The sequence below is a fragment of the Stigmatopora argus genome, chromosome 3, assembly GCF_051989625.1.
Source record: "Stigmatopora argus isolate UIUO_Sarg chromosome 3, RoL_Sarg_1.0, whole genome shotgun sequence".
NCBI classification, from domain to species: domain Eukaryota; kingdom Metazoa; phylum Chordata; class Actinopteri; order Syngnathiformes; family Syngnathidae; genus Stigmatopora; species Stigmatopora argus.
In genome coordinates this window covers 17,260,352-17,271,841 of record NC_135389.1, presented here as the reverse complement: position 1 = coordinate 17,271,841, position 11,490 = coordinate 17,260,352, and the positions used below count along the sequence as shown (strand labels likewise).

The following is an 11,490-nucleotide window of genomic DNA, read 5'->3' as shown; positions in this document are numbered from 1 at the left end:
CTTTTACTGTGAATCTCAGTGCATCACTTTTATGATTTACTATCATTTCAATTTATGAGAAAAGATTGGATTTAAACAAAAAATGTAACAAACAACATTCAACACCGGCTGTCTTTGGCGTGCCAAAGGCGCTCTCATAATGCATAAATTCCTACAGAAGAAAAAATATGTCATATTTGTTTAGGATTAAGTTAAATCTTTTTGCAAAAAAATAAAAAATATAACAAAAGCCTTGCAAACATTCATCAATAATTTATTTGTGTTCATCTCCTGAACCGGCGTCTCTGAAAAAATCTCTCCCCACTTTTTCTGACGCCACTCTTTTTGCAAAATGTAAAGTTACTATACAAATTTTGAATAGAAAAGAATAAATTAACTGTGGAATTCAGTTATCATTATTACTTATTATCAACTCCACATTTGTTTTCCTACAGCACATTAAATCATCTTGTTAACAGTTACATGCTCTAGTTGTGTTAAAATAAAATGTCTATGAGGGCGACGCTAATTGTGGAGCACCGGGAAAAAAACATTAAAAAAAAATGAGTGAGAAGTAAAAATACCATAAAAGCCTGTTGAGTATTTTAAAAACACAAGTTTCAAGGTTTTGACGTCATCAAAACTACATTGTGGCTGGGAGTGGGCGGGGCCTGTGGTGTGGAATTTTCCATTGGGTTTGATATCATTTTTTGGGGGTGGGTAAACAACAACTCCTGTCAGGAAAATCAGTGCCATTGACGGTGATAGATGTCCATCAATGCCAAGAAATGGGTTAAAATGGCGATTTATGGCTTCTCTTTAGGTGAGATTGTGCTTTTTGGAAATGTTGCTAGTTTGCCAGGGTGCCGTTCCAAAAGCCACACGGATGTGACCAAGTCCAAACAAAACTGACGTTTGCTATTACCGTAGTCCGGGTGGTTTTGCTTCCTTTACTCGTCTGTCCAGCTCGAAGCAGGAGATTTTGTCATTCATTGATTTTTGTATCTGAAGAAATATCTGCTTGTTTGATAATAAATATGCATGGGGGCTGTATAAAAGGCGAACGGGACACCCAACAGGCAGGGTTTTTAAGACCGGTGGGCTCAAAACCAGCAGGAATCGGCAAATCTGAAACGGGACTGTGCTTTGTCGCTCTGGTTTGGCGTCCGATCGCACCCCTAATTAGGGTAGGGGGTTAGGGGGGAGTTTAGCGTGACGCAGGGATCCGGCAGGGGGACGTTTGGGAAGGTCTCAGACCAGGGTTCCGGGTTTGGCCTTGTCGCGTCTGCGCCACTGCACGTCCGCCAGGTCGGAACAGGAAGGGCCGCCGAGGAAGCAGCTGTCGCTGAACGACCTGCCAGAAGAATAGCAACTTAATTTCAAGTGTTGTCGTCTTCAATAAGTCAATTGATGGCATGCTAAAAATAAAAAAAAAAGGTCTGTCTTTTGCATCGGTGGTATTTTCCTTTTTGCAAAGCGGTCGGGCTAAGCAATTGTTGGCCATGTGTCAGTCAGCCACAATAAAGCGTGGGAGATTTTAGTGCACAATTCGAGAAGGAGGCAGAAAGAAAGCGCTATGCTAGCTAGCATCTGGCAAGGAGGTGGTCTCTCGGCGGCTAGCTGTACCTCTAGACGCCAGAGCCGGGTCGCAGAGGAGACTGACAGACGTCCTCGGTGGGAGAGCTGTCTGCTGTGCCTCTATAGCAGGAGAGGGCAGACACACACAGACACGGAAGGAAGGAAGGAAGGAAGGAAGGATGGTGTGTTAGTGGAGGAGATAGAAAGCCACGCCGGCGCAGGAGGAAAGTTAGCCAGCAGCCAAGCCTCGAAGAGTGAACGCCGCTCGCTCTGCAGCTTTCAACGTGCCAAATTGAAAACCGTCAATTTAAAATGTAGGAAAGATTTAAAGGGAAATTCAAGTCCTGGAATTTTCTTGCACGCTTGATGAATTTATTTGCAGACTGGCACGCGGAGCGATATCATATTCTTTTAACGTCAATAAAAGGAATCCAAATATATTTTTATAAGATTTTAGGCTTTTTAAGGCTTGATTTGACTTTTTAAGGCCACGCCGGTCGCCGTCTTACCCGCTCTGCCAGTTGAGGATGTGGTGCGGGCTGCATGGGGGCGTGGTCGACGGCTCGCCGGAGGGCGTCACGCTCCTCTGGCTGTGAGGGGACGAGGCTAAGGGCCAGAAAAAACAACATTTGTTATGTAACAACTCAAACACTACTTGGATGTCCGTTTCTTTTTAACATAATAGATATATTATTGAAGAGATTTTGTGTTGTTGTTGCTGTGAGACGTCCAAATCACTTTGAATCGAAGGGTCGTTCGGATTGGACGTCTCACGGGGTCCAACGTGAGCGTTCCCAGCAGGTCATCCCGCTTCAAATCATTTGGATTTAAAAAATAAAAATGACTGCTCAATGCACTGTCATGAATAATTATAAAAAATGTGAGCTTGAATAATTGACTCCTTGGATCTGGCGCTATTACCTGGCGAGCCCTTGGCGAGCGTTCCCACGCGGCCGCCCCGGAGCGAGCCCGTCTCGGACCCCGAGTGGGAGTGACTCCTCTCCTTGAGGCTCCCGGACGACCTCTGATACCAGCAGCGCAGCTCCTCCGACACGGCCGCCCTCCCGCCGTTGGCGCCCTCGCGCCCCAAGGACGGAGTCCGTACGATCTGCGAGCGTGACGGCGTGAGTCGCCCGCCGCCCTCTTCGCCTCCCCAGGCCTCCTTGCACAGCCCCCCCGCCGTGTAGGAGCTGGAGGTCTTGAACTGGGCCTTGACGCTATAGTGGCCCTCCTGGTCGCTCTCGAGACTGCGGACCACCACCGGGTTGGGGCTGCCCTCCACGTAGAGCGGGTACTCTTTGATCCGATACTGGGAGGACGGCTGGCTCTGGCTGTGAAGGTAGACGCCGTGGTGCCCCCCACCCACGCCGCCTCCGCCCGAACCTCCGAGCGAGCCGTTTTTAGCCGCCAGGTTGGGCATGGAGCCAGAGTTGGACGAGCCCAGGTGGCCGGCGGACCTGCAAAATATTCACCGAGCATTTCATTGGACGGTTGTTCATTTGAAAGGAACCATTTTAAGGTCTTCTTTTGTTCTGGCAGTACTTGACAGGAAACTCCCAAAATGTTTTTTTGGGGGGTGTACCTGTGCCTCTGCCGCTGCCTCTGCCTGGCTTTGGAGGGCGAATCCTCCCCGAGGGTGGAGTAGTTGGGGTTGCTGCCGGGCGCCAGGGGCCCGCCGGCCGGGTAGAAGTGCTCCGAGCTGCTCTGGCTAGTGCAGGAGGAGCAGTCGTCCAGCGGGTCGGAGTCGTTGGAGCTCCGCACCGGGCCCAGGTAAAAGTCCGGGCTCCCCAGCGTGCCCGGCTCCGATGTCGGGAGCTTGCCTTGGGACTCCAGGCTGGAGCTGCGGTTCCTAAAGTGCTGAGCCAGGCTGTGCAGACGGCTGGGGCTGATGTCCACCGACCTGTTGGCATGGTAAAATCTTTTTTTTTTTAAACATTGGCCGCACGCTGATTTCACACTCGGGGAAACAGAAGGAAAGAGGAAGTAGTGCAAGAAGACCGCAAGTAGGTGACGTCCAATGTTCCCTCTAATTTTTTGTTTGTCTGGGCAGAAAGACAACCTCCCTGAGCACACTGAGTACCGGTGTGAGCAACATCATCATTGCTCGCTATGGGCACACACCAGTATCACACCTGCCATAAGCAGGTGCATGTCTACTACACATAAATGATTTAGTAATAATAACATGTAATGATTAATATGTATGTATGGGCGGCCCGGCGGATGAGTGGTTCGCGCGTCGGCCTCACAGCTAAAAAAAAATAAAAAAATAAAAATTGGGATTTTATTTTGTGCGCTCCATATGATTTGCTGTGCGCAGAGAAGACAAGAGTAGTGCGCAATTGCGCACGTGCGCATCTTAGAGGGAACATTGGTGACGTCATACTCAAAACTTGTTTTGGTTGATTTTCCAGAGAAAAGAAGTATGGGTTGTGGCTCAGTCAAGCGTCATTTAGCATATTCTGTAAAGCACCCCATGAAGTGGGACTTTAAGGTAGGTTTGAAGCGCTTGAGGACAAACCTGGTGGAATGTACGTAGTGCGGCGTGCGTGTCCTCAGGTCCGGCGTGGACGGCATGCTGGACTGAGAGTTCCACTGAGGGAGGGTCCTGATGGGGCTGCTCTGCAAAGAATTGCTACCTCCCGCTTCCGTGCTTCCGGAGCTCAGGAATCTCCTGTGACTGAAGTCAAAAGAGTCATTTTTTCACTTTGTCTTTTCATTTCACACTGTTTCCAGAGCGATGATGAGTCGGCAGGCAGCCTGCCCTGATGAAATGTGATTAGAAATGTTTTGGTCGGGTTGTACTCGAAATGCATTTTGTTGTACATAAAATAAAAATGACAATAAAGCTATCATTTTCATTTAGATGAGTAAAAGATATGGAAAAAAAAAGCTCCACGACGGGAGAGTTTACGTCCAGCCGGCATCTCACCTGGAGTGAGACGAACGCTTCTTGACTTTTTCGTAGGGCTCGTCCAGTGAAGATTCGCTCCACATTTTGGGCTTGATGGGTGATTTATCGTAATCGGCGCGGCCAAAATGCAGGTGCCGCAGCCCGTCCAGGGACTGCGGCGGCGGGGGACGACTGTGAGAAGGAGGGCGCGGGGGGAGGCCCTTGTGGGGCGACGCCATCGGCGAGTAGTTGGGGGTCCCCGTCACCTGGGAGTCGTCGTCGTCCAGGACCAGAGCGTCGGAGAGGGAACTTTCCTCGGAGCCAATGTTGGCTTCTGGAATTGGAAATTCGCTATCAATGTATACTCACGTCATGGTTACCTCGCAAGATGTGTTTGTCATATGAAAACAAAGTGGCAATTACATTTGGGGGTCAAAGGTCACATTTGACCGCTTAGGAAGTCTGCTCTCAGGCGGCTTCTCTAGTTTTTTTTCCTCCTTATTTTATAATTTTTTTTAATCCATCCTACATATTTTTTGCAAAGTTCGTCACAACTATGAAGAAATAACTTTTAGTCGTGTCCTCTAAGTGTTCTTTTTTCAATAGATATGTATGAATTTTCTTTCGACTATCAGAAAATCTGTCAATTCCTTAATCAGTTGATTGTGGCAGCATCGTTGGCGGACAAACTCAGTGAAACTTTAAGTACGAAGGGGCGGTGAGAAAAATGAGTATCCCAGTTGCCGGTACCTTCGATTATAAGCGATGCCCTCTGAGTGGGGTTCTTTCCGGAGCGAATCCGATATTCGTTGATGGAGTTCTCGATCTCCTGCAGCTTCTTCAGCGCGTTGAGGTACGACGTCTTCCTCTGCTTTTTTAGCTTCTTGCTGTTGACGTGTGGGTCGCTGGCCAGGCGGCGCGCGGCTTCCGTTATCTGTGACTGAATGGCGAACTCCCGCTCCAGCCGCTCCACTTCCTCTTCCTGAGACGGCACGGTACGCCGAATAAGTGTTACGCGTTCCCCGTCCAGAAACAACAACAGGAATAGCTTGCAGACGCCGTCATTTTCCCTCGGTGTAGATTGCCAGAGAAAGCACGACGCAGAAATCATTTATTTTGGTTGCTGCACATTTTCTCACCGCTGAATCCTCTCTAAAGAAACACTGGGCGTTCCAATCAAAACAGTAACAAGCCGTCTTTCGCCTTACTTCTGCTGGGATTTGTCAAGTGGAGATCACCAAGGCAAACAACTCAGTCCACCCTCCAAGTACTTGGATTTAGTATCAAAGGTACTGCAACGGGGGGTTGGCAACAAGGGTACGAGTGCACGTCAGAGTACGATACAGACGGGAATGGATTTAAGCTAAGAAATAAATAAAAACCAATTGACATTTATTTATTTAATAATTGGTTATTTAAGTTTTTGAAAATTTCATAGACAAACCCCATAAAGACCTAGCTGCAAATGCAGTACGTGACTAGATGGCCAATCCATTTTTACTGTAATGGGCCAATGACCCAATGTCAATGGCAGTGAAGTGTGGCCTATGGGACACAAACTGTGCTACAACAGGTGGTACACGGTCGATTGGTCGCTGGTCTTTTGGTCGCCCGGAAGGTAAGTGATAATTACCATTTAAATCGTTGCTCAAATTCCATAAATACAAACTGTGAATTACTATTTAGTCATACTTAATGCCCTAGTAATTATTAGGCTAAAGACAAGCTCCAAATTTCCCGGACTTTTATTGTTTTTTGTTGGAGAACTTGTTAAGACCCTGACTGACGTAGCTTCTTAAAGGGACAACGCATGTACATACAAACTCTTATACAGACGCTCCCCTACTTACGAACATACGACTTACGAACAACGGTACATACGAACATGTCTGCAAATTGCGTCTATGTCGAAAAATGTTCGTCAGTTTGATTTTGTATTGCATGCCTTTTTCCGAGTAGTACTTCTTTCCGCCGCTAATACCGACGCCTGGCGCTGTGAGAGCTCAGCTCACCCAGCATCTACCTTCTTCTGCCCACTTCGTTGCAATGCGGAAGTGCGTGAACGTATCTCCAGTGCGCAAAGAACCTTTTTCATTTGTATCATTAAATATCTCGTGCATCCATTATTCAATATGGTTGGTGAAAATTGAAAGGCTTCTATTGAGGGAGATGCAAGGAAGAGGCAAGCCATTTCATTTGAAATGAGTGGCAATAATAACAAAGCTTGATGCGCATTGCACGGGAATACAACTTGAATCGTTCGACTGTCAGTACCATTTATAAACATAAAGATTGAGCAGCAGGACCCAAATATTGAACATTGCACAAAGTTTGCAAATCAATTGAATGATGCCATACAGTGCTACCGCATCATTTATGATGAAAAAAAGAAAACTGCAATCATCATTAGATAGCTTCTTTCGGCCAGTTTCTAGTAAATCTCTCTCTCTCTCTCTAATGTATTTATACAGTACTGTATGTATTCTCTCCATTTTATTATTATTTTTTTTTTCAGTACAAACCAATGTGTGTTACTTATACAAGCCTTAAACATACAAATGCACTTATATAAACCTTCAATATACTTATATAGGCCTTAAATATAAATTATAATACAAAATATAGCACTGAGCAACTTACAAACAAATTCAACTTATGAACAATCGCTCGGAACCTAACTCGTTCGTAAGTAGGGGAGCGTCTGTACTATTTAGTCATACTTAATGCCCTAGTAATTATTAGGCTAAAGAAAAGCTCAAAATTTCCCGAACTTTTATTGTTTTTTGTTGGAGAACTTGTTAAGACCCTGACTGACGTAGCTTCTTAAAGGGACAACATATGTACATACAATCTCTCTCACACGTCGTCTCAGTGAAACTACTGATGGCCATTGTTGGCTTTTATTGATACGTAGACCATGTTGTTTTACCATGTTTTGTCGCCGGTCTTTTGGTTGCCCGTTGTCGCGGTCGGGGCGACCAAAAGACCGCGACCAAAAGACCAGCGACCAAAAGACCGGCGACCAATCAACCGCACAGGCAACAGGTTTGTGTTTGAATGACAACCAGGGGATTTGGGATTCTTAAAAAAAAAGGAAACTGGAAACTTGACAAATCCAACAATCTCTGCTGTTAAAAAAAAAAAAAACACGCACATACTTTTCTCTGGCAGTCGTATGACCACAAGCTTTTCCTGTGCAGCCACTATTTTTAGCAGGAGTGTAGCTTAAGACTTTTTTTTAACAAAGACAGGTGTAGCAAACGGTTGATGTTGGCTTTTGGGTGTGTTAGGAATTCAAAATCAAAAAGCTCTCACCTCTCCCTTTGGGAGAATCTTGCGCTCGTCCAGTTTGTAGGCTGTGCCGATCTTTCGCCGCACTGTGGGAGCCTCCTCTCCGGGATCCAGAGGGTATTCCTTGGGAAGTTTTCCCGTCAGCTCCTGAAAATTCACAAGGATGTCAACATTTTTTTTTACCTACCATATTTTGCTGTTTAATATACCCCCCTATTTAATATACCCGGGTATAGTAAACGGCAGGGGTATATTAAATGGCGCACAAACGGGAAGGTACGATCCACTACGCACTCTTTATGCCGTGACGGGGTAAGAGAAAGTCTGTTGCTGACAGCGATTCGGAGTCTTTGTCCGACTAGTAACTATTACTTACTGCTGAATAAAGTCTGACTTGGAATTTCAATTAACTTAAGTATTGATAATTATGCCCCCATGAACACCATACAAATCTTGCCAAAAAAGCTGAGTTGCCGTTTAATACACCCAGGTATATTAAATGGCGCACAAACGGGAGGCTCAAAAAAGCAAAAATCATTTAATATACCCGGGTATATTAAAAGGCATAATACGGTAAGTCTACAATGTCTTGGGTCTGTCTTGCTACTGCAACCAAGAAATTTCCCCGAATACGGCATGAAATAAAGTTCTAATCTAATCTAATCTAACACTTTTTGGTAGAGATTCAGCTGGCCTATAACTTTGCAAAATATTGCAAGCATTTTTTTTTCTTGTGATACTACAGACAATTCCATCTTGGTTATTTTAGTACTAAACAAGTGGAACAAATAATGCAAATTCAATGTAGAATATTCCTCTACTGCATACGGAAAATCCAAGTTACGAAACTATTGATTTCGTAAGTAGAAGTTCCACTGTAGTCACGTTAGGTAAAGAGGTTGAAAATAAAATTTTGGTCTTACGGCCTCTCTGATGCAGATGTTCTTGAGCTCCTCAAGCCTCAGCTTCAGCGTTTCCTCCAGGGCTTCCTGGCGGGCCCTCAGCGCGGCTAGCATGTCCTTTTTGGCTGTTTGCGAACTATCGGATTCCTGAGAGCCTGCAAAAATAACAATAAAAAACAAGCGGTCACGTTTCGCCACGCTGCCGTTTTCCATCGCGGGTTCTGGGCCGTCCGGGAGAAAGAAGGAGACATGGATGGTCCATGCACCTGCACGAGCCTGGCAGGATGTTTACAGGGAATGAGCAGAACATTTGGATAAGGAAGTTGTTTGTTTCCAGGAAAAAGGGGGGGCAGGAAAAAGTTAGTGACGCACAATCTCCAGGGGAGGCTGAGATGGTGCCACTCTGCTTTGTAACACGGTTTGGGTTTAACACAAACACACAGTGTTACCCGCTTCTTAGCGACACACAAGGATAAAAAAAACTCACCCGCTGAGAAAGCTGTGGTAGAAAGAAAACACATGGCTTTAATTCACCCGACACTAGCTTCTCAGGACAAAATGTGAAACGGTGAATGGTCGACTGGCTTTTAATAAAGAGATCGGTGTCTGTCGTAGACATGGCGACCAAGCATTGCTAACTTTGGCCCGGGAACATTGTTAACCCTCATTTTTAACTCGTTTGAATGAAAAAATTAAATAAAAGGGCTAAATAATGAATACATAAAGTTTGATGTATTGTAATTTCGAAAAATGTAACTTCATTCACTCTGCTCAGTGAGAGAACCGCTTGTAAAAAATGCCCAGAGATGAATAAGATACCGCGCATATTCCGGGGCGCCTCTCAGAAGACAGCTGTTTGGATCCATCCGTGACTCAAGCAACGCCCTGCGCAGATGCCACCGCATAAGAAAGAACTGGCCCATCAATCTTTCACTTTTATCCCCCAATATATACTACATCAACACTATATATTAGGGATGACCCGAAGTTATCATTTTCCACGCGAGCTCTGTCCGAGTCATTAGATTTTGTGGCTCTGCCGATAGCTTTTTCTGGTCCGATCTTGGAAAAATATTAGGTGGAAACATTTTCAACTGTAAAGGCTAATGTAGAGTGATCACATTGAGTTAATGCTGGGAAAGAACTTAAAAAAAAACAGTTGATTTTTTAACACAATTCCGATCGTCTGAAAATCACAATGTCCGATCACATGATCTGCTCTATGACATCTCTAGGATATATAAAATAAGGCTAACCTGAGGAGAGCAGGCTCCCGCTGCTCCCGCTGATAATCTTGCCCTTGCTGCCCATGTTGGCTAGCTTGGATGTCTTCAGCGTTCCCGTTTCGGTGAGGTCGATGGCGATCTCGCTCAGGCTGCGTGCCGCGTGGATCTTCGACTGGACAGGAGACCAGCGGGGCATCACGGCGGGGGTCTCGTCTTGAGTACGACTTCTCGGACTAACCTTGCTCTGCTTGCGGTCCAGGTAGAACTGGTGCTGGCTTATGGCCATGGCCCAGATGGACTTGATGAGGGCCGCGCAGGCGTACCAAGTGTGCACGGCGATGCCGCCGTGGCCGAAGGTCCGGCGTGTCACCGACGCTCTACTGCGAGAGTGGACATGAGGTCTCTTAATACACACATGGAATGCCGAAAAAAATACAGTCGCCACGTGACGCAAGGCAAAGGAATTATTTTTAGCAAAGTTGACACAAGACAATCCAAGGCACTTTACTTCACATAAAATGTAGATAGAAACAATAAATTTAGAAAAAAAATAGGCCCAAAATTTGAAAGTCAACAATGTTGCTAAATAGTTTCGCTACAGGATAACTTTTATACGTTATGATCTGTGTTGGGGCCTATTCTCAACTCTCAAAAGTCTTAAATGGAGTCTTTACTGACTTTGGTTAAGTGTTAGGTGGATGTAAACATGACAAGTACCGTATTTATTCGAGTATAACGCGCACAATTTCTGACTAAAAATTGGTATGACATTTTTTTTGCAGTTTTTCTCAGCTCACACTTAGGATTGCACTACTAGTGGTAACTGCAAAAAAATTAAAAGTCTGATTGAAGATCATCAGATTCACCAAACAATTGATTCCATTCTTCTTGAGCAAGTATAGCACTCCCTTGGCGGACTCGTTTCCCTGAAGCAACTTTTAAAAAAAATGTACCACTACGTATTACCCTATAAATTTGCCGAAGGCTATTTGGAGAGGGCTGGCTTTTGTAAAATAAGGTAGATTATCGCCATCTGGCGGACAAAGACAGGTTTTACGTCTCCTTTTATACATAACGGCTACTGAGGGGACTTTTTCACCGATAGAGGGCAGTGTTTCACCAGGATTCGTGTATAACACGCACCCGAACTTTGCGTCAGTTTTTTGGTGGAACATTTTGCGCGTTATACTCGAATAAATATGGTAGTATCAGGGTATATTATAATCGCTGCAGGACAAATTTCCAAAGTCTGTTTTGGGCCCTGTTCTCAACTCGTAAAAAGTCTTCAATGGAGAAACTCCTGATTTCGGTCAGGTTTTCAAGCTTTAAGCACGACAGAAATAGCGACATGGATCGCAAGCCAATACATCAGTGAATAAAAAAGCAAAACGGTATGGCAGCGCAGGAATATTGTATGAGTGTTAGCTAGCGCGTCACTTTTCCGGCGCTTGTGAAAAAAGGAAACACGTATTAGCCACCCACGACGCCAGCCTGTTTGCTCATCCTTCTTTAAACACATACTCACGGCCGGCTCACTCTAATGACAGCTCCTCTCCCGAAAAAAATAAATAAAACACAAAAAAAGAACACCAACCAACGCTCGCCATTTCAGCCTTTCCTT

At 45.3% G+C, this 11,490-nt stretch overlaps 1 protein-coding gene across 9 annotated transcripts in view; it reads right to left on the bottom strand.

Annotated features, from left to right (window-relative positions):
• Positions 1-237: 237 nt before the first annotated feature.
• frmd4a (FERM domain containing 4A) overlaps positions 238-11,490 on the bottom strand; it is a 91,046-nt gene continuing 79,793 nt past the window's right edge. For 7 of the 9 annotated variants that reach the window (XM_077595294.1, XM_077595291.1, XM_077595292.1 and 4 more), the window contains 12 exons: positions 10,108-10,249; positions 9,900-10,041; positions 9,131-9,142; positions 8,665-8,798; positions 7,766-7,888; positions 5,201-5,432; positions 4,490-4,784; positions 4,079-4,237; positions 3,140-3,457; positions 2,479-3,014; positions 2,067-2,163; positions 238-1,333 (listed from right to left, as the gene is read on the bottom strand). In XM_077595294.1, coding sequence (XP_077451420.1) covers positions 1,231-1,333; positions 2,067-2,163; positions 2,479-3,014; positions 3,140-3,457; positions 4,079-4,237; positions 4,490-4,784; positions 5,201-5,432; positions 7,766-7,888; positions 8,665-8,798; positions 9,131-9,142; positions 9,900-10,041; positions 10,108-10,249 — 2,293 coding nt within the window. In that variant the 3' untranslated portion in view covers positions 238-1,230. Of the gene's footprint in view, positions 1,334-1,605; positions 1,678-2,066; positions 2,164-2,478; positions 3,015-3,139; positions 3,458-4,078; positions 4,238-4,489; positions 4,785-5,200; positions 5,433-7,765; positions 7,889-8,664; positions 8,799-9,130; positions 9,143-9,899; positions 10,042-10,107; positions 10,250-11,490 lie in introns of all 9 variants that reach the window. The other 2 variants (XM_077595289.1, XM_077595288.1) reach the window with 2 other exon arrangements.